The following is a 23,861-nucleotide window of genomic DNA, read 5'->3' on the forward strand; positions in this document are numbered from 1 at the left end:
AAACTTTTTTTAAATTTGTTTTTTTATTTATGCATGCTGTGCGTCGGTGAGCATGTCAAGCTGTAAACAATGTGACCAAGTTGTGTTTTAGTACCATGTAAACTACAACTATAGTCAAAACAGTTATTTTATCACAGATAGCAGACGCCGCGCGTTTTCACCCGCGTGGTTCCCGTAGGAATACAGGGATAAAATATAGCCTATAACACTCGGGGACAGTGAAAGAATTTTTCAAATCGTTTCAGTAGTTTCGAAGCCTATTCAATGCAAACAAACAATCAAATCTTTCCTCTTTATAATATTAGTATACACTCATCACACCATATCAGGCGTGCTTGCAGTCAGCCTACATCTTAAATAATATTAAAATTCATGTCTTAAAAACCAAAATTCTCTATGAATACTTGAAAAAAAATACGATTTGTTATTAAAAAATGTTTATGTGCTTTCTATGATGAATGCGGTTTTAACGTATTGTCACCAAACCTAAACAGCCTACAAAGTGCTAATTTAAGAGTAAGCTTGCATATTCATATACAGAGCAAGTTAACACGATCACTGTCCAGTGAGCTCAACTTGGCCTCACACCAGTTTCTCCATACAAGTCCGTGAACTCAATGTGGGCTCATAGTAAATTTTCTTAAATGTAACTTTGTATGGGTACTGTGAACGTAATAACAGTTAAAAAAAAACTATATATGTAAGTAAAATGTAAATATTACATCGTAGCCGGCGGGCCTGGCTCGTCGCGCACTCTATTTTCCTATTTGCGCGGCAGATTGGCTGTGATTGTATTGTTTGCGCCCGCCCGCCCTCCGCCCGCCCGCGCGCTCAGCGGATAATGTATTGACACGGCTCGGAACGAGTCAATTATATGCAAGGGTTGTTGGCTAATATACGAGTACAGAATCTTAGTTTGACTAAATTTACCTTGTTTGGGTTGTAATGAATAAAATCATCGATTTTTTTTTATACAGCTTATTTGCCATATTTTTTTAATATAGCCAATATCCTATAGTTTCCTTTTAACTAGTCGGAAAAGACTGTATTAGAAATGGAATGGAGCGAGGATTGAACCATCTCCGCTCGGTGATGAGTCCGACGACTACAAAGGCTATGATGAATTGTTTACTTTTATAGTAAATACCCAAGTATAATGTTGTTAAAAAGGTAAAGCAACTGACACAGGTTTTTACTTAGAAGAAACCATACCATCAGTTAATGTAACGATTATAAAACCAATACATTTCATTATCAACCCATATTCGGCTCACTGCTGAGCTCGAGTCTCCTCTCAGAATGAGAGGGGTTATGCCAATGGACTACCATGCTGGCCTACGTCGTATTGGCAGACTTTATACACAAAAATCATGTGTATCTAACGGTAATGCAAAAACATCGTGAGGAAACTTGCATACCTAAGAATTTTCTTAATTCTCTATGTGTGTGAAGTCTGCGAATCCACATTTGGCCAGCGTGATGGACTAAGGCCTAACCCCTCTCATTCTGAGAGGAGACTCGTGCTCAACTGTGAGCCGAGTAAGCCGATTAAAATAAAAATGTATATTGTTCATCTCAGATGAAACCTTATTCATAGTTACAGAAAGTAGCTATACTATGATATTCTCAATAACTCACCCTTTATTTTCGCGAAACGATGTTATCCTAAAGCAACTTTGATCATCTCGTGATTGACAATAACCGGTATGGGCTATACACTTCAGCCAATCACCACCAGGGGGCGTAGCGTATCGTGTCGTAAGGATAACTTTTATGAACGACAAATTGTGTTTACGACGCCGTGCGTCGCGATTTACCGCGCGCGCCGCGGATCGTAATCGGAAATATTGTCCTACAACGAAGTTATTCTGTGTACCAATTCACAAGCGACAGCGGGTGCTCAAGCGGTCAAAAAAAATAAACAAATTCGATTATTAAGCCATAAGCCCAAGAGCTTTTTTTAACGGACGTTAAAAAAGTTTATCTAGGAGATGATTAATCACACTATGGTGATTATCATAAATTTTAAGGTAGTGGTTCAAAAATAAACATTATCACCCCAACCCTGCCAACCTGCAATAGAACAGCGTGGTAAGTCTAAGGGTACAAGGAGGTAGGTATATCTTCAGGGCGCTCGAGAGGATTTCCCATAACTCAATCTTATTCTTTAAGGAAAATTAATTAAAAATGTCTAAGGAACATATGTCCTCATAGGTCTTAAAATGTTTGTTACCTCATAGGTCACCTATGTTAAAAAAACATACGCGTCGAATTGAGAACCACCTCCTGTTTTTTAAAGTCGGTAAAAAAATAATAATTTCGGAGTAAAAAATATTTATTTTGTAAATAGATCATGAATTGTGTCCCATATATAGCATCCTTATGTTATGTATGACCTAGCCAAATTTATTTATTGATAAATATCATAAAATAGTTTACTAGTTAAGTGCGGAGTGCCAGTTGCAATCTCTCGTCGTCGATACGAACAGTGTACTATGATTACCACTACGATTACGTATTTAAAATGCAAGGGTAGATAAGGGCTTGTGTTACATGGATAGTCGGAATTATTTGAATTACTTTGTATGAAAATATAAAAAGTTTTTTTTATGCAGTTTGGCCCCTATAAGTGGACTTGTCAACACCTTGAAGTTATGGGAAAGAGCACCCTGTATAAGGAGGTAGGCATCTGTAGTGGATGAGTTGAAATAGGTTGACAATAATAAATAAACACGCTGAATATCGTGACTTGCACCGTACACGACCAACTTCGATTCCTTTCAATGTTATTGTCGATATCACTGGTGTAACAAACAAGTTATTGCTTCGCTATTGCCTCTCTTGCGATCATATTGTTTGTCAATCGCTTTCTGATATGCTTATATTGATTGTGATGACAATTGTATAAATGTTGTCACGTATCAATCATAGTCATTAAATTTTATCTTCTATTAGTAGACCCGGTCAAGCTTCGCTTAAACTCATTCCCTACCTCTATTCCTACCAACTCCTGCCCTACCTTACCCCTACCCTACCACTACCCTATCACTACCCTAACCCTACCCTAACCCTACCCTACCATACTACCCCTATGCTGAGTATCCTATGTGCTTTTCCTGGTTCTCAGCTACCTCTTCACCAATTTTGAGCCAAGTCGGTCCAGCAGATTTCGAGTTGTAAGTGTAACAAACCCGACTTTCTTTTATATATATATAGATTTTATACATTTACACGTAGCCGTTGGTAGCCTAGTGGATATGACCTCTATCTTCAATTCGGAGGGCGTAGGTTCGAATTCAGTCCGGGGCATGCACCTTCAACCTCAACTTTTCAGTTATGTGTGTTTTAAGATATTAAATATTCGCCTAATACCACTCATTCTGACAGGAAACTCGTGCTTAACAGTGAGCCGAATATGGGTTGTATTGATGATTGATAACAGTGACACAAATCGGAAACTAACTAAAGTTGTATAGTGTAGAAATTATCATATTTTGTTTAAAATTATACAAAAAACATGAAAAATTTCAAAATTAATTAAAAGGTTTCATTAACACACCCATTGGTTTTGTTGTCCGGTAACAATAATTTATCTAAGTGATATAATCTATACCTACTGTAGGTAAAATATTGTTATAATAAAATCGTCTTGAAATTCGTAGAGCTGGCGTAGAACTTACGTAGCAATTCGTAGACCTTCTGTAGGTATTCTTTGATTATCATTGATTTTGGAATAACAGTGGCATTGAATGATCTACTATGAAGTAGAGCTTGCATATTATATCCCGGACTATAAGCCGAAAGTCTTGGATTTAAACCCCACTCTTTAAACTTTTGTCGTAGAGACAGGGTCGTGTCGCGTCTTAAAACACTCGCGCGTAAGTCACGTTTATTACAAAAAAAAAACTAAATTGTAATCGCTTCATCCGTTCGGGCGCTATGGTGCCACAGACAGACAGACAGACACGTCAAACTTATAAAACCCCTCTTTTTGTGTCGGTTGTTAGAAAAGATTGCTGTTAGTCTTATAAAAAAAAAATGCAATCTTATTCCTACTTTGATCTAGGTTTGTTTCACTTTTCCGATGTACCCCTAAAGTATGCCTAATAGTATGGTGTGAGGCACCTCGTTCATCTATTAACAGCCTAAAAACCTCATCACGTGAATTTTCCCCCCCAGTCGAGCACACTTCCATACTCTAGGTGTAACAACGTCGTTACCACAATCAGCGCTAACGATGTCTCACATCTAGACAACACTCAACTTTACATACATAAACTACCCTACAAACTGAAAAACTACATATCTGTACATTCACACGAAAATAACCTTTATGTCATTTACATAAGCATCAAAATACTCTGTATTATAATCATACTAAAACTCTTCTTTGTGGTTCACTGTACGTTGAGGTTTCATAATAATTAAACGGACTATAGCCAACAGTGTTTTTAAACGATTCAAACCTTTATGTAGCGCAGGATTAGATGCGAATTTTGCGTAAAATATTTATACATACGAGTACACTGTGATGTATACACAGATTAGAGGAAAACGATAGACGGACAGAATTATAAAACAAAAATGTCGTTTTAAAAAATTCATTTATGCTTGCCAAGAATCTGGTATCCTAACATGAGATGTTGTAACTAACATTAAATAGGAATTAAAATGAAAAAAAATTAAAGTTTTAATAAGCCAATTCTCGTTGTTTAATGTATTGCATTGAATTCGTCGCTAAACTTTTTTTTTTAGTTATTTTTTACATTACAGTATGGAAATAACAACTTCATTTAAGCTTTCACGAGTATGTGTCAATCCTAAAGTAGAGTTACAATATATCTCTTAAAGGCATGTGGAAGAGATGTGTTAAAGATTGTAAAATTCGTAAATGAAACAATATTTTATATCAAAGTTATTAAATATACATTGGACGCCCGCGAATATGTTCGAATGAAACTCAATTATTCACTAATCCCGCGGGAACCATCTATTTTTCCGGGATAAAAATAGTCCCATTATAATCTGTTCAATCCTTCCAGACAGTACACTGCTTAACTACCATTAAACAAGTATACAACTTTAGTTTATAGTGTATTCACGGAAGCTTCGTCTATCAATTTCGTTTAGTCCGAGCGAGTACACTGCACGGTTGTGATTTCTAATTGGAGTCGCAATGTGTTGACGCCGTGGGCGCTGAGTAAAAAGCAATTTGGTGGAAAATGTGTTTTTTAATTGTGCGACGAGACGCGGTCTCGTAAGTGAAGTAATGAGCCGCCCGAGGCTCGGCGTGCGAACTAGTTTTAGCGCGGATATTGTTTTGACAAACAGCTTTTTTGGTCATTAAAAAAAAAATTAAATGTGCCGCCCGAAATTTTTAGGATAAGTCCATAGTCAGTTGCGGCAGCGTTTGAATCTGAATTGTGGTATTTATTTTTATTTTTAATGGACTTATAAAAAGGAGGCAATTAAAACATTCAATTCTAATTATAGTCAAAATCTGCTTTAATTGATTTTGCTTTTTTCACGGAGAATTGCCAAGTAAATCTGACTAAAAAAAAACGTTGTTTTACGAACCGAAAAACAAACTAAGTCGTGAGTTAAGAAATATTAATATTGTCTACCCTACTCGACCTCTCCCTTACTAAACTACCCTAATACCTCTACCCTAACCTACTACTACCCTGTCCCAACTCTTTTTCCATATTTTCCCACTGTTTAAACCTGGACTACGACAAACATTTCAAAACCAAAATCAGCTAAATTGGCCAAGCTGTTGCCGAGTTTTAGCGAGACAAACGTACAACAATTGATTTTATATACATAATATATTGATTTATACTATTACCTATATTGTTGCAGGTACAAAAAGATTTCTTCGGCCGCGTCGTGCCTATTGCTCAAGTACAGAAACAAGGTAAGAAGACTTGTATATTAATTTGTACGTACAAAACTAACCTACAAAAACCACAAATTATAAAGACGAATACCCATCGACCAATACAAAGTTGGTCCCGGGAACCCAGGTATACCCCCGTATAAAAGTATATAGAGTTGAAAATATGATGTATAAATAAGGATCTGGATAAATAATTGGTTTGTTTCTTAAAGAAAAAAACAATTTTTTTCCGTTACCAATCATAAGTCTTCAAAAAAGTCGTAAAACTGAGGCTACATGATCAGCGATCTTAGGGACAAATAGATGTAATTTTTGATAAAATAATGATTTCACTATTAAAGTAGTATTATCATGATTTTTAGATATAAGTAAATTGCCGGGTGGTTAGGGTAAGCCAGGGCCTTCCTTTTCAACCGCATATGTTCAATCATAGAGCTGTCATAGCCCAATAGATATGACCTCTGCCTCCGATTTCGGAGGGTGTAGGTTCAAATCCAGCCCGGGGCATGCACCTCCAACTTTTTAGTTGTGTGCATTTTCAGAAATTAAATATCACGTGTCTCAAACGGTGAAAACATCGTGAGGAAACCTGCATACCAGAGAATTTTCTTAATTCTCTGCATGTGTGAAGTCTGCCAATCCGCATTGGGCCAGCGTGGTAGACTATTGGCCTAACCCCTCTCATTCTGAGAGAAGACTCGAGCTCAGCAGTGAGCCGAATATGGGTTGATAATGATGATGTTCAATCATTAACTAACCTAACACAAGTCCATCCAGAAGAAAAAACTGCAACTGCTCGTATAAATATGGAACAACACTCCTATCACGAACTCATAAAATTATCACAAACACAGGATAACCCAAACGGCTATTAAAATGAGTTACCCGTTAAGGAATTAATATCAAAATGGTAGACAATCGGCGGTGCGATTAGCGGAGGATCAGGTGCGCAGCGGGGACGGGTGTCGCAGAATGAATATTAACAACCCGTTGCCGGCGCGCCGGTGAACGTAATTGAAAATAATAGCCGCGCCTGTAACTCGACGTGTGATTAACGTTATGTGATAACTGTGCACGGTTTGTCGTATCCAGTATCTAGCACAATAGTCCGGGATCCCTAGAACATTTTTTACAACTGAACAACAAAAAAAACAGCTGGTTAGTAACAACTTTTGGTAAACTACCCTCCTCTCAACTTGTATCAATAACGAGGTTGGTTAGTAACAACTTTTAATGACCTCGTTGTAAAGTTGTTTTTTTTACTATTGCTTATTAAATAGCTATACAATTTAACAGTCCCACTGTCTTACAAATTGCGTGGTTATTCCGACGCTCATAATTTTTTATTTCCTGGTTAGCTACCAAAATGAAGAATTTTCGTAAATAAAAAAAACTTAATCCTGTCATCGAGATGAATAAATAAATAAATATACTTAAACAATACACATCACTATCTAGCCCCAAAGTAAGCATACAGTTGCCCCAAAGTATGCTTGTGTTATGGGTGCTAAGATAGATGATATTATAATATTAATATACAATTATATACTACATATAAATACTTATATAATGTATAAATACACACAGACACTGGAAAACACCCATACTCATCACACAAATATTTTCCAGTTGTGGGAATCGAACCCACGGCCGTGGATGCAGGAAGCAGGGTCACTACCCACTGCGCCACGCGGCCGTCAAATGAAGCTACTCACGAAAAATTAACTTGTTAGTAATCAGCTGTAAAAATATTTTACTTATCCCTGACTATAAGTTTTGTTGCTCTCGTGTATGTGTCTTTTAAAAAAAATAGCAGACGCCACGCGGTTTCACCCGCGTTGTTCCCGCTACGAGGTAATGTTTGTGAGATTGTAGGGGCTAACCTTCGAGACTACTGAACCGATTACGAAAACTCTTTTACCGATAGAAAGTCACGGTTTTTGTGAGTACCATGAGCTAATAATACATCCCCGTTTTTTTTTCATTTTAAAGGGTAGGGTTGATGATTAAGTTAATCGCATCAAGACTCTTGCAAAGCGTTTTCTATCATCTCATCGCATCATCTTATGATCATCAAATGGCTTTTTGAATGAACTCTAAAGCCGTTAGTTAGCACGAATCTGCTGTGTAAAGCCAGAAAACATAACTTGTGTTAAAACAGTCAAACAAAGAATGTCAGACAATCATACCCTATTGTAGGAGCATGTAGACTAGACGTAGGGAGTGGGGCCAAGTTTTAATGAGTTTCCGTAAGCCAATTGTTGGAAAATCGACTTAATGTTTGATTTAGCTGAATATTACCATTGTGCTGCTTGTTCTTGATAATATAACAGACTTAATCTCAATTTTGTAATCATTAGCTAAAGCGTTATATTATTTCGGGACCATAATTTGTTTCACAATTGCTTCGAATGTTTACTTTTTGGCGAATGTTATTTTAAATTGATATTGTACTTAGGGACCCGGCATATTACTCGTTATAGTTGCTGATAGCTTGATATTTTTATATATAACCCTGTGAAAATGTCAACGACAAACCGTGTAACAATATCACGTAACGTTAACTAGACCAGGCGCTCTGAGGAGTTGAGTATGCATATTATGAGGGCCGCATTCTCCGCTTTCATGGTTTTTAACTAAGTGAAGCATGCAGATTATGATTCTGGATGTTGCCAGGAGGTTTGTTGGTTCAATATATTATACCCTTCAATATCGTAAGTATATATGGACTAAAAAAATGGCTGTGAACAAAAAAAGCAAGTAATAAAACTGATATTTATTGCTTGTTTTTTTTTAAGAATATCCAATTTTTCATCATGACACATTAATAACCAATCAATTAAAAAAAACTCAAGAAAGTTAATAGCATTTTTAATATTTATCACTCCGAAACTACTGGATGAATTAATTGTCTTCATTGATTGTCACGTAAATAATTTTGTAGTATGTACCATATTATTTACAAGATACTTGCACAAGAACAACAAATAAAAAGTATAAAGTATGCATATCATTTACTTTGGTAAAACATTCATATAACCAATAGAATTTTTGAAAAGGCAAATGTCATACAAAGCAAAGAACATTAACAAAAAACGCCGTTGAATGAAGCTCATTATACCGTTTCGCATCAACTTTGCACTCTTTAATTCACCATCGTATAAAAGCCTACCTAAATTAAAATGCTACAACCAGGCCTTTCACACTGTAAAAGGGAGGTTATTAAGAAACTCGCGCAATAAATAGAACTAGTTACTTTGCGAACAGTGTTCCGTATGTGTATATTTTGATTGATGGATTTTTATCTTTTAACTAGCGAACGCTCTTTAGAACGAAATTTAGTTATTCACGAATGCGAGAACCTTGGATCCTCCAGGATAAAGAATTGCCTTATGGTGTTCAATAATAATCAACTCTTGTATTATTTTAAAAACGTGACGCTTCAACTTCATGATATGTTGAATTCAACTAAATATTTAATTTATTAGATTAAGAACTTAAAGTCTGTGGTAGTTAGAATTTCCTCTTTATAAAAGCATGACATGATTTCTCAGAATATCCCGTAGAAAATCATAAAATTGAAGTGTTTGTCTGTGATTTCAAGTGCTTATAGATTAATTACACCATACACATAAACATAGTCGTAGACAAGCTCTTTTAAATTTTTTGTTTGTTTGTCTGTCTTTCTGTTTGTCCGGGATAGTCTTTGATACAGCTGAACCGATTTTCATGGGACTGTCACTGGAAGTTATTGAGCAACAATACTCTAAAATCACAACAATACTCACGAGATCACACGCCGTGATAGGCTACCGTTGCCATCGGTAAGCGCAGCCTACAATGGCGCCCATATTCAGCGCGCCGAGTAATTATACAAATTGATTAGGTATATTATACATATACTCCTTAGTATACTCTGGTAAAGATTTTCCACAATAGTTATGAACAAATATACAGAGTGTCTCGTAAATATTATGACATTACAGGATGATAGCTGATATCAAGGCGCCACTAAAATAATGCAATATATGTTAGCCGAAATTTTACGGTTTATAAGTTTCTCAACCGTTTTCATATTTTCCCTTGGTACCCTAAAGTGTAGAACTCACGAGATCACACGTCGCGATTGTGAGGCGTCGGTGGGCGCAGCCTACAATGGCGCCCATCAGCACGCAAACACGCCGAGTAATTATACAAGTTGATTATACTCCGCCCGCCCTACGCGACCTAATAGCTTTTATGCTTTATTGTCTTTGGAGGGCGTGATTCGTGTTTGTACATTGTTATGTGTCTGCTTCGGTAAAGATCTGCCACAGTATATAACAATGTTTGGACCTCTGCCTCCGATTCCGGAGGGTGTGGGTTCGAATACGGTCCGGGGCATGCACCTCCAACTTTTCAGTTGTGTGCATATTAAGAAATTGAATATCACGTGGCTCAATCGGTGAAGGAAAACATCGTAAGGAAACCTGCATACCAGAGAATTTTCTTAATTCTCTGCGTGTGTGAAGTCTGCCAATCCGCATTGGGCCAGCGTGGTGGACTGTTGGCCTAACCCCTCTCATTCTGAGAGGAGACTCGAGCTCAGCAGTGAACCGAATATGGGTTGATGACGACGACGACCCAAATATTTATTTTATACTTTGACTAGCTGACGCCGCGCGGTTTCACCCGCGTGGTTCCCGTTCCCGTAGGAATATGGGGATACTAGCGGACGCCCGCGACTTCGTCCGCGTGAAACTCGATGTAAACTTTCAACTACCCTTACCCTACCCCTACCCTACCCTACCCCGTTTTCTAATTATTATTAATATGAACTTTATACAATAACCATAAAGCTCAAATTGACTACGTTTTAGTTAGAAAACATTTTTATGGGAAAATAAAAAGGGCTATTTTTATGATTTTTCCGGCAACTATTCGAATTTTTCTCGCCGTAAAAACCATCCTAGAACTTCAACGAACATTTTAAAAAAAGAATTGGCCAAATTGGTCCAGGCGTTGTTGAGTTATGCGCTTACCAACGCATTTTGCGATTCATTTTTATATTATAGATAAATATATAATGTAAGTAAACACTAAACTTGTTCATTTGTGCGCTCAGTGGAGTGGCTAAATTCAGACAATAATTTGCGGTATAAAATGTTTGGGGGTAACATTGTTTTTTTAAAGGGATAACTTCTTATGGGAGGGTAAACGGCTTCGTAACGTAACGTGTTACGGCGCCACTCTGGCTTCCCTTTCTCTCACGCACGTAAGCTCTAGTATAGCCTGTATTACTCAGTGATAATGTAGCTTTATTGTATTGTGACATTTAATTACTTTATATTCTAAGATAATAACATTCATACACCATGGTAAAATGTAAAGGCTCGATTATATTTGTAACATCGTGTTCGACCTACATTTTTGTAAATAAACGATCATTCATTTAATCATTCATAGCTTCCATTTGTGATAAAACTTTAAAATCAGTCTAGTAGTTTCGGAGCATATTCGTATCAGACAAACAAAAAGATCCTCTTAATAATATTTTAGATACAATTTAAAGAGATTTTCTGTTTGACAGATGCTGTATCGGACGTGATATCGTCTAGTAGCGTGTTCTACCAGTACCGAGAGGGCTTCAACAACGCTGTGCGAAGGAACGTGCGAATGAGAGATTTGTTATAAAAAACAATGGGGATGATGACGGTGGATGGTTTGAATATATTGATTTTTATGATACATTCGGGTAAATAAGGTCAATGTTAACTAATTTATACATAAAAAGCGAAGATTGTCTGGATATTTGCAAAATAAATAAGATTATAAAATTTCAAAATCTATGAAATTTTTTTTATCGTAATTAGATGAAAATTCATACAGTTTTAGCTTCCTTACATTAAATGTGACATTTTTCAATAAATGAACTATAAACATAAACGCAAAAATAACAAAGATATTAGTAATTTTGTTTGAACGCCCATACAAACCTAACGATCAGCGAGCCAACGACGTCACTAAATCGTGCCATTTTGTATGGAGCGTTTTTCAGGAATCCGCGGCAGCGCCGCAAATCTGACCCTTTAAATTCCTGTAGCTCCGAAAGTAATGATCGCAGATACCCTGTTACTTTTACAAAATTGCTTCGCTATTAGTATACTCTTAATTTATATACAATTTAAAAATCTGTCATCATCCCTATTATTTGCCAAATTGTATAGATTTTGAGTCTCTTGAGAATGTCGAAATATGCGTTCTGTGTGACATGAACGAACCTATTTTTTTTAGTTTTTTTTACTTAAAGTTTGATTTCTTAAAGACCTATTTATTGGGTATATATGGTATCAATATCAACTCGGTACCTCCATTGCGCTCCCGAGATAAGTTAAATTTACTTTTCCTTATGTATATTTGTATAATAAAGTATGTAAAACATAGAGTAACTTTTACATTTAATAATAATATAATATATATTTATTACAATAACTTATTGTTTTGCTTTATTTATTCCTTTCACCTGTTACCAAAACTTTGAATAGCAGTTTTGAGTTAAACATAACTCAAAAACTTAACAAAAGCAAGCATCATGTGCATTAGCGGTTAGACTAAGAGCTTAAACGCTGAAATCTGGTGAAGTTACTACATAAATACATCAGAAATAATATTTACGGCTGTTCGCGTCAGATCAGGTGATGTATGGAGGAACTTTTGAAATATTATTGCTTTTGTTTGTTAGGGGGATTCTTAGTTAATGTTTTAGATTCTCCCAAAGATTTGATACTTATAGATTCTCCTGATTTTAATGTTTTATGGAATTTATTAAATGTATACAATAAATTAGTCAGCCAATGATCTCTGCTTTCGATTCGGAAGGCAGAATACAACTTTTTAATTGTTCTAATGCAATCTAAGATGGAAGCGGGCTGACTTGTTAAAAGGAGTAGGAGAGAATCGACATCCCTTTCGGTTTCTACATGACATCGTACCGGAACGCTTAATCGCTTGGCGGTACGTCTTTGTCGGTAGGGTGGTAACTAGCCACGGCCGAAACCTCCCACCGGCCAGACCTGGACGAATTAAGAAAACCTCAATCGACCCAGACGGGGATGGAACCCAGGACCTCCGTCTTGTAAATCCACCGCATGTGTCTTACCACTGCTACCACGGAGGACGTCAATTTTTTGTTATGCCATATCTTTTTTTCATCTAGAACACGCCCCGCGGTTTCACCCGCGTAGTGCGCGTTCCCGTGAGAATACGCGGATAAAATATCTATGATATTCACAAATAGCGTGGCTTTTCAGTGGTAAAGGAATAGTCATACTCGATTCAGTAGATCCAGAGTTAAACATTCAACACCACAAACTTTATCTCTTTACAATATTAGTATGGATTAAAAGGAAAACCTACTGACCTTTTGCAAGTCTAAAATATATTATTCTCAGGTATTATTTGCAAAGTTAAAAGATTAATTGAATATAAGAACTTCAAAACAAAGCCAAAGAACAGAGGGAAAAAGGTAACAAAGTGTTCATAAAATATGACAAACTAATTATTATTCCACCAAATGAAGCCTTAAACAGAGGAAATAAAAGAAGCCATTCAAGCTCTCCTCCAGAAAAATATACTCGTTATGGGACTACTAACAAAGCGCCACACCCACAAGCACAGAAAAAGAACACCTTAACATCCTACTGGAACAACAAAAATGGACGAAATTTTACTAAAAAAGAAAAGTTTGCAATTACGGAGTCAGCCATACCCGGTTGTAGTGGCATAGAAAAATAGCAATCATTTACTACGGACCCTCTCTCTCCTCCAACACGATTGGTCAGCGTGGAGGAGTATGACCAAAACCCCCCAGTTACAACATATAAACCAAATACATTATATTGTAAATCCAAACTTAAAATTTGTACATATAACACGAGATCTCTCGCTTCTCCAGAAAGACTTATAGAAATAAATCATGCATTAACAAATATTAACTATGATATATTAGGCCTTGTGGGGGAGGCCTATACCCTATGAGGGATCCTTGTAATTTAAAAAACTCTTTTGTTATAAAAAAAAAAAAAAACATATTTTTTAACATACCTATTGTAAATATTAAATATACTAACACTAGATTTAAGGAATTATTGTTACTAAAAAATATTGTAAATGTTATAAGGAGAAAATAAAAGGGCTTTATTATTATTATTATTATTATTATACTACGCCCGCGACTCTGTTCATATGAAATTCTGTTATTACACATCCCGCGGGAACAATAAACTTTTCGGGATAAAAAGTATGTTCTTCATTCCAAGATCTCATTAATCTATGCCAAATTTCATCCAAATCGGTTCAGTGATTTAGCCGTGAAAAGGTAACAGGCAGACAGACAGACTTGCTTTCGCATATAATATAATTTTAGTATAGATATACCCATTCACCTCTAACTAGTCGGGAAAGATTGTGCTTATTATAGAGCCGTGATAACCCAGTGGATATGACCTCTTCCTCCGATGGAGGGTGTGGGTTCGAATCCGGTCCAGGGCATGCACCTCCAACTTTTCAGTTGTGTACGTTTTAAGAAATTAAATATCACGTGTCTCAAACGGTGAAGAAAAACATCGTGAATTTTCTGAATTCTCTGCGAGTATGGAGTTTGCTAATCCGCTTTGGGCCAGCGTGGTGGACTATTGGTCTAACCCCTCTTATTCTGAGGGGAGACTCGAGCTCAGCAGTGAGTCGGAAATGGGTTGATAATGATGATGTATCCACATCTGATAGTGATTGTTATAGATCTGCTGGCCTGTTCACTAATTTGGTTTTTAATTACAATATATAAAATAAACATCAAATCAACTGAGAAATGTCATCTATCTACTACTGTATGATATCCACGACGGGTTCTCAGTAGGCACCGGACTACATATATGTCAACATACGATATATATGTCAACTAACATTCGTCAAAGTTAGTGAATTAGCCTGCTGATCTGCCAACCTGTGTATATATATATAAGGGCTTAAGCTGCGTAACCCCTCTGTAAGGCGAGCTGGTCATGTTGTACCGTTCTACTATTTTTAGTATACTCATTGCTTGAACTAATTTACGTAAAAAAATCTATTTGTTGATAGGTATGGTTGACAATAAAAAAAACAAAAGTGCATTTACATAATATTTTTTATTTATAATAATGAAAACAACTAGTTACGTGAGGGTATCTATTTATGTAAGAAGCTAGCTACACATATATACAACCTTATATATAAACGTCGGCGCCACAATTCCACACTTTGTGCATAGTGCAGTGATTTATATACCTCTCTTTCACTCCTATATACATGAATGGCGCCGACACTATTTAACATATTATATTAAAGTGATTTGAAACAGTTCATATATACTATGGGAATGTGAAGTTTTCTCGATAACATAAAACTGTTGAGAAAATATTACATATGTAATTTATTAAAAAACAAGAAAGCACAGAATACATATGTAATAGTAAATCTATGGGTACTATATCTTTGCTTGAGATACGTGCCACGAGATATCTCATCACATAGCGGTGGATAGAAAATATTGCTCACTCTTTCAAACAATCAATTGTAACGAGAGAGAGAGAGCGATATTTTCTCTTAAACAAAATTCAAGCATAATATTTTTTCTACAAAGTACAAATTAACATTTTTTGATTATTTTCAAGGCGACAGGAAACCTACAGAAAGGATCAACAGATGAGTAGGTCATCATTAACAACCCATATTCGCCTCACTGGTGAGCACGAGTCTTCTTTCAGAAATAAATGAATGATGTAGATGAGTAGGTACTAGGCAGGTATTGGTAACTTCTTATAACTTGTTATTTATTTATTGTTACTGTATCTACATCTTCATACTATTTTCCGATTCCTATCGAAGTTGCATATTGAGGTAGAGTGCCTCAAAGCCTATTCAAGATTTATAATTACAAAATACTGTTTATTAATAGTTAATTAATTAATTATTACGTAATTTAATCTATTTACAACAGTCCCTAAGTTCTACATGAACAAAAATAATATTCACAACAATTTTGGTCGAATACTGATCCGGTAATTTTTCATCTTATTTACAAGAAAACTCTTATTTTAAGTTATTACAAATGTATTATATATTTAACTGTAACTATGATTATAATAACATTAACATGTTTAAGAACCTACTTAGTAGCTAGTTAATACCTTTTCAATAACTTATGATGTGTCTTAAACTTATACTATCTTCCAAGTAGATTTATAATCCCGCTTTCATCTTGAACTGCATCGATATAAATCGTTAGATGGGCCCCTCCATATTAAAGAACGTACAATGTTATGTCATTACTCAAAGACGAGCACACACATCTTAACTTAGTATGCAACAAGCGCATGCTGCGACTTAAAAAATATTTTACTGTTTTTGTTTTGTCCCTAATCCCTTAATTATGCCTTCGTGATCATTTTGGAAGTGTAAAAATACAAGCTACAACGCGAATATAATGAGAAACTTTTCATTCGTATATGCAAAACCAAAGACAATTCCGCGACGCTTCGGGGCCCATCTAACGATCTACGATCGATGTTGAACTGCATCATCATGTAAAATCTAGTAAGATCTCAGTCAATAGCAGTGGCGAATTTACGAATTTACCGCCAGTAGGCTGTCCAATTTTTACCGCCCTATTATTACTTGTTACTAGATACCCTAGCTCGCAATAATATTCATGAAATACATTTATTCTGTTAATATTTTAGTACTGCACAGTACGTAACTACGGTAAAACTAAAATTATTCTTAAATTTTCAAGACTCTCTCTCTCTCTCTCTCTCTCTCTCTCGCTCTCTTTCAATGTTTAAATACAATTTATTAGTACTGCACAGTACGTAACAACAGTAAAACTAAAATTATTCTTAAATTTTCAAATTCTCTGTCTCGCTCTCTCTTTCAATGTTTAAATACAATATACTTAATGATTTTTTTCATTATTTCTGCAGACTAATATTTATTGGTCAAATTTGCCGCTCCCTAAAATCTGCCGCCCTATGCCCAGCCTACTTAGCCTGCTGGTAAATTCGCCACTACAATGGCAATTTGTCAGTTGTTAAATAAAAAAATATACTTCTCATCAAACAAATCCAAACAGTCCGCCTGTACTTGCGCATATTTTGATGAGAAGTATACAGTAGGACCCGTTTAATACGATCTCGCAGGGACCCAACTAAAAACGTCTTAGACGGGAAAGCGTTATTATACAGGATATGGGTGGGGGATAGTGAAAAATATAACGATATAATTTTAATTTAGGTACATGGGTAAAATAAATTAAAATAAGACTTAATACTGACATTTTCATGTTGGATAGGTAAAATAAATGAAATATCAGTAGGTAGGTACTATCTTACATTTGTTTTATAAAATGGCACAATAATTGGAACATAAAAAGCTTGATTAATTTTTTTTAATGGCACAAAGAACACGAGTTACCTACTATTACTACTAGTATATTACGGTTATAAATCAAAATTTGAGCTTGCCAGTTTACTTGATGACTCCTAAAGAAAAGTGAAACACCTAATAGAAGTATTATTTGAGCAGAAAGGCCAAAAATATTATTTTCTATTAAATACAAATGAAGGTTTATGCATAGTACCTATTTTTGATACTAAAACCTTTTATTTTAATGCTGCATAAGCAGTAACAGCTGTCAGCAGTAATGACGAAACAGTAAAATTACTCTAAGTGGCGGTACCGCCGAGGTCAGCAGTGCAACAGCGTCAGCTAGAAGATGACAATGAAGGTTTATGTAAATACCTAATTAGGTATTAAACTTATTTTACTGCTGTATTAAAGAAGCAGTAACATCGCAACTGTCAGCAGTAATGGCGAAACAGTAAATTCACTAAAGTCAGAAACAGTAAATTCAAGTCAAAAGTGTTTGACTTGTTTGACTAATGAATGGCGAGTTAAAAAGTTATTAAAGAAGCAGTAACAGCGTAGACGTCAGCAGTAATGACGAAACAGTAAAATCACTCTTAAGTGTATAAGTGGTTCAGACAGTGGTGCGGCTAACGACGACTGCGATTCGTGCAAAAACGGCAACGGCAGGGGAGGCAAGAGCTGCGGCAACGCGAACAACTTATAGACAGGAAGTTACTAATAAACGCCGAGTATTTAGCACAAATTCTTTCGTTATCCATTGCCAGATAATGACAGTTAAGGTATACGTTTAAGGCGGCCTACGATGGTACTTTTTTTTAGATTACCTACAGCTGCATTACATAAACAGTAACATCGCAACTGTCAGCAGTAACGACTAAACAGTAAAATTACTCGTAAGTGTTTGGGTGGTTCGGTTGGTCGGCGATTTATTTTACTACTGTATTGAAAGCAGTAACAGCGTAGACGTCAGCAGTAATGACGAGACAGTAAAATCACTCTAAGTGTTTGGGTGGTTCGGGCGGCGGTGCGGCCGACGTCGGCGGTTCATGCAGCAACGGCAACGGCAGGGGAGGCAAGAGTTGTGGCAACGCAAACGCTCTCGACTGGAAGTTCGCCAACGATTGAAGCAGCGCTGCGGAGTGTTCGTGCGCCTTTCGACGAAGCTCTGCTACGCTGGTTGACCGCGCCTCTTCTTTGGGACAGCATGGGCAAGGGGCTCCCCAACCTGGAAAGAGCATTATGTTTAATATCTAAATATTATTGGATTGAAGCAGGCGTTACTTTGCGGAAGTTCATCATGAGTATATAATAATTTATTTATTTTGCTATTATCCGCGAAAAGCCGACGAACCCATGCGACAACGTCACCCAGGTCCGACAAAATACTCTCTACGTACGTTTTACCACGAAACCGGAGCACCCTCAGGAGATGTTGACTCTACAACGTGCAATCTGAGTGACGTTGTCGCATGGGCTTTCGCGTAGGTATAATAGCAAAATAAATAAATTATTATAAATATCTAAATATTAGATGTAAAAATCTACGTGGACAATACAAATGTCTGATACTCGTAGTTTGTTAGTCCATGTTTCTACCGTAAGTAAATAAGTGTGGTAGGCTACTATTGGAGTTGGGAATGTGATGGCTTTGGGAAGTCGCAGATTTTTATAGTCTGAACAATAAAAAAAACCTTAAAAATCCTTGAAAATCTTATACCCTTACTTAGTTTCCTGGTAACCATTCAAAAAATACTGTATAAGATCAAATAATCTAGCTTAGAGTTGCCACAAAACTATCTGCTGGCGGCAGGGGACATAAAATCTTGTAATGTTTCATAGATATTACAAAGAACATGTCTTACTCTTGGACAATTGAGCCCTTAAATCCTGCTACTTTACAAAATCACTACAGTCTATTAAAGTTGCCTTCCGTACCTACCTGTGGTAGGAACATGAGACAAACTTTCATCTTTTATTAAATGAGGACGGTCTAGCCATCGCATGCTATTCGTCTTACGTCCAATAGTTATCATAATAATGATGGATGTTTCCTTCATATAAATAAACACGTGATTTGTATGACTATCGGATATATTATACCGTTACAATACGTTCCAAGTCCGGTCGTGCCAATTCCTCCCTCTTATGTGGTAATCCTTTCATGACGTCTATTTTATGATCATCACTCACGTTACAGGCATGTTTTCATATATAGAGCCACTGCTCTATATATGAAAACATGCATCTCAACAGATACAACGACTTCGCAGTGCGAAAAGCACATTACATAGCGATTATCACTATAATCGCTATGTAATGTGCTTTTCGCACTGCGAAGTCATTGTATCTGTTTGGTTTGTGATTAATATCCTTTCGTAAATTTGTAGGAAGCTTCTACTTAAGTCGACCGAGGTTTATACCATAAGTATAGTAATCTTATCGGTTTTGATAAATGAAATTTAGTTTAAATTAACTATAGATTAAGAATATTATTTTCCTTTTCCGAGATCCAAAATTTTCTCTTCAAATATCAAAAACAGGTTTTACTATTGGACCCGGTCAAGCTTTGATTTGAATTGTGTGCACTTAAAATATTTTTCAGATAGCATGGTTGTTGCCTTATGACATGTATAATACATACCTACTATTATCGTAAATCGCGGCAAACTTTTAAAACGAAGCGAAGCGAAACGAACTGTCACCTATCTGAAAAACGCTATATTTCTTCTTCCCTACACATGCCCTAAAATCTACCCTACCCCTATCTTTTCTTATCTTTCTTGACCCTTTCTTCCCTTCTCATTATATACCGGAGCATTCGTCCTCATAGATGCCACTGGCCTTCGCTGGGCAGCATACGTGCAATCAGGCTATTCTCCCTGTGCCCCCCTCTCAGGTCGTTACAGGCAGGACATTCGAATAAGGCATGTCGCGGAAAGAAAACAAAATCCCCTACATTACCCGCACCCTCCAAGAACAGCATTCTCAGCCCCTCCCCGGTCTCCTCCAGCACGGAGATTCTGCCATGGCCGGCATTCTGGTGGTCGCCTCAGACGTGGCTGTGGTGGCCCTCGACCACCTGTCCACCAGCCACTGTACTGTTGCTGCGGTGAGGAGAGGTGCCCTGGAAGTAGCACTTATATCCTGCTACTTCCAATACAGCGACGAGATTGACGGGCACTTGGCGCACGTGGAGAAGGTGCTGGACTCCCTGGGGCGTGGTGCAATCGTTTTTGGAGGAGACGTTAACGCGCACTCTCCATGGTGGTTCAGTAAGCCCCACCAATACATGGGTCGCGGCCTGAATGTAGAACACCGCAGAAGGTCAGTAGAAGAATTGATCACCACCCGGGGATTGGTCCTCCAGAATGTTGAGGGCCAGCCCTTCACTTTTAGCGGTCCCAACGGAGAATCCAATATAGATCTGACCCTGACTACCAGACGGGTTGGTGTGTCTAACTGGAGAGTGCGTGTCGGAATGTCCACCAGCGACCACCGCATCATCACCTTCGACGTCACAGGAGTAGACGGCCTTTTACGCCGGGACACAGTATGCGCTGAGCTTGTCGACGGTGGGCCGCCGCGCTTTCGGGAGAACGGAGTGGATTGGTCCCGCTTCCAATCAGCGGTCAGCGTGCGTGTGGGCAACCTGGACACGCGGAAGGATGCATCGGGCCTCGCCCGAGACTTCACGGACGCAGTGTCGCGTTCCGCCTATGAATGCTTGGGGCTGCGTGGTAGGAGCAGAGAAGGAGGATATGAATGGTGGAATGATAAGTTGGATACCATGCGCAGGAAGGTCGGCCGCCTTCGCTGCAAATGGCTGAAAGCAAGAAGAGTAGGAGGACCGGAGGCAGAAAGGATAGGAAGCACGTATCGCGAGGAGCGCCGGAAATATCGACATCTTATGGTGGAGACGCAGAACAGCTACCACCTTCGGGCGGCTGAGTCGGGTAACGACGACCCCTATGGGCAAGCGTATCGGGTTGCCAGCGGGCGGTTTCGTCCTCCCGCTAACGTCATCAACGGCATCCGGTATGCGGACGGCCACCCGGGGAGTGTCGGTGAGGCCGTGGATAACCTGTTGCGCGCTCTGTGCCCGGACGACGATCCGTCAAGGGACTCTGCGTACCACAGGGAGGTCCGGATCGCGGCTTCTATTATACCGAACGGCTGCGACGCGTCTTCACCCAGCCGTGATGTACTCGGAGGCATAGTTAGGTCTTTGCCTAACACGGCACCGGGGATCGACGGGATTACTGCACGAATGGTGAAGCGCGTATGGATTGTTGCGGCTGCAGAACTAGTGTATGTGATCAGTAAGTGCGTGCAAGAAGGGGTATTCCCCGACGTATGGAAGGATGGGAGGCTGATCGTGCTGCCGAAAGGCAACGGTAAGCCGATGACCGACCCGAAGGCATATCGCCCGATCACGCTCCTCCCTGTCTTTGGCAAAATTTTAGAACGAGTTCTTCTATGGTGTGCGCCCCAGATCGCCAGTGGGATCTCCCCCTGCCAGCATGGTTTCACACGGGGCAGGTCTACCGTTACGGCGTTGAACGAAATCCTAAGCACGGCAAGGAAAGTCTCGTCAAAATACGTTCAAGCAATTTTTCTGGACATCTCTGGTGCCTTCGACAATGCCTGGTGGCCGATGATTCTCCTCAAGTGCAAGCGAGGCGGCTGTCCACCAAACATCTACCGGATGTTGTCGGACTACTTCCGCGGAAGACGCGTGGGGATGTTCGTCGGTGATCGGGTGCAGTGGAAGGTATCTACAAAGGGTTGTCCTCAGGGATCCGTGCTAGGCCCCACACTGTGGAACGTCCTGCTGGATGACTTGCTTCGGTTGCCGCTACGGGGGGGTGTCAGAGTTGTTGCGTACGCGGATGACGTCACTGTACTGATCGAGGCTGACTCCAGACGGGCGATCGAGTTGGCTGCGGCCGACTCCATCGCCCTCTTTGAGGACTGGGCACAACGGAACCGTCTCTCGTTCGCACCGCACAAATCCCAAATGGTGACGCTCAGAGGGAAGCTCCAGCGGGCTCCAGTAATCAAACTTGGCGGCGCGTCGATCAAGTCTGTGCGGCATACCGTTGTACTTGGCGTAACGATCGACTCAAGTCTGTCCTTCGCTGAGCATGCGCGATCGGTCGGAGAGCGCGCTGCGAACTGCTTCGGCAAGATTTCGCGGGTATCTACCACCTCATGGGGTGTTAGGTACCCTGCGCTGCGGATCCTCTACTACGGCACCTTTGTAGCGACGGTCGTGTATGCTGCGGCGTGTTGGGCTCAGAGGGCAACGCTCTACGTCGTTCGGACGACCCTTATCAGGGCCCAAAGGCCGGCCTTGGTTCTTCTGACCAAGGCTTACCGCTCGAACAGCGCCGCTGCGCTCGCCGTTCTGGCGGGCGTGTTGCCGGCAGATCTCGAGGTGATCCGTGCTGCCAGGCTGGATGCGGCGCGTAGTACCGCGGCCAAAGGGGAGTGGAGCAGGCGTAAGCTAGAAATCGGGTCGGCCATGACCCGCGAGTGGCAGGAGCGATGGGCGAATGAGACGAAGGGAAGTGAACTACGTCGATTTTTCCCGGACGTGGCTGGCCGACTCAGGGCGACCTGGGTCGCGCCGGACTATGAGACCTCGCAGGTCCTGACGGGTCACGGCTGCTTCCGGAAGCGCCTGCGTGACATGTGCCTCAGCGAGACTGGCGACTGTGTGTGTGGGCTGGCGGAGGAAGACCTCCACCATGTCCTGTGGGAATGCGGCGAGTACGAGGACCTCCGGAGTGCAATGTTGGAAGGGATCGTCAGAGAAGAGGCGGGACCGGTGTACTACCAGGATCTCGTTAGCTCGGCGGTCAACTTCGGCAAGCTACGGGAGTTCGCGCATCGGTGGCACGCGAGGCGGAGCGCTCTGGACCGTTGACCACCGGTCGAAGGTGATGCATGGACCGCGGCGGGCAAGCGGATCTCAACGTCGTGTGTCGTCCAGCCCCAGAAGGGGGAGAGTGAGTATCAAGGGACAAGGAGCGAAAAGAGAAAACAACTTGTAGGGAGTCAAGAAGGCGTCCCGGGAACACGCAAAGAGCAAGTACCGGGTTCGCCCTCCCTCGATTCGGCCCAAATTACCGAGAGGTTGAAAGGGCCATGGGAGGTGGTGGGTTGTCCCTATTACCCGCACCCTACCTAGGGTAAGGGTAAGGTAAGTACTACTTTTCTATACAATTTCGCTGAAAGTTTGTGTTGTAACGCTGTTCGTAGAAGCCTTACCTTTCAAAGGGAAGAAGGGTTGCGACAGGTGGCTGAGGTGTTGCGACAGGTGCGACAGGTGCGGGGGCAGGAACAGCGGGGGCGGGGGCGCCGGCGTGGGGTCCGTGCTGCTCGCTGGGGACGAGCGGAACGCGCCCGTACTGCAACAAACACGCTTTGTTCAACTTGGGTTTCACTTGATGGTAAGTAAGTAAGTACCGCTCAATAGCTCAACGGTAATACAGTCTTTCCCGACTAGTTGCAGGGTAAT

The 23,861-nt window shown here is 39.7% G+C and overlaps 2 protein-coding genes across 2 annotated transcripts in view; one reads left to right on the forward strand and one right to left on the reverse strand.

Annotated features, from left to right (window-relative positions):
* The window catches only part of LOC112044608 (chromosome transmission fidelity protein 18 homolog), a 54,635-nt gene extending 42,265 nt beyond the window's left edge, over positions 1 to 12,370 (forward strand). The window contains exons 15-16 of the mRNA XM_024080491.2: positions 5,863 to 5,917; positions 11,469 to 12,370. Coding sequence (XP_023936259.2) covers positions 5,863 to 5,917; positions 11,469 to 11,572 — 159 coding nt within the window. The 3' untranslated portion in view covers positions 11,573 to 12,370. The remainder of the gene's footprint in view (positions 1 to 5,862; positions 5,918 to 11,468) is intronic.
* A 2,671-nt stretch (positions 12,371 to 15,041) lies between these two features.
* The window catches only part of LOC112044601 (dorsal root ganglia homeobox protein-like), a 108,642-nt gene continuing 99,822 nt past the window's right edge, over positions 15,042 to 23,861 (reverse strand). The window contains exons 9-10 of the mRNA XM_052887605.1: positions 23,612 to 23,751; positions 15,042 to 18,563 (exon numbers count right to left, since the gene is read on the reverse strand). Of these exons, the coding sequence (XP_052743565.1) occupies positions 18,331 to 18,563; positions 23,612 to 23,751 (373 nt within the window). The 3' untranslated portion in view covers positions 15,042 to 18,330. The remainder of the gene's footprint in view (positions 18,564 to 23,611; positions 23,752 to 23,861) is intronic.

Source organism: Bicyclus anynana, chromosome 19 (genome assembly GCF_947172395.1).
Source record: "Bicyclus anynana chromosome 19, ilBicAnyn1.1, whole genome shotgun sequence".
In the NCBI taxonomy this organism is placed as follows: domain Eukaryota; kingdom Metazoa; phylum Arthropoda; class Insecta; order Lepidoptera; family Nymphalidae; genus Bicyclus; species Bicyclus anynana.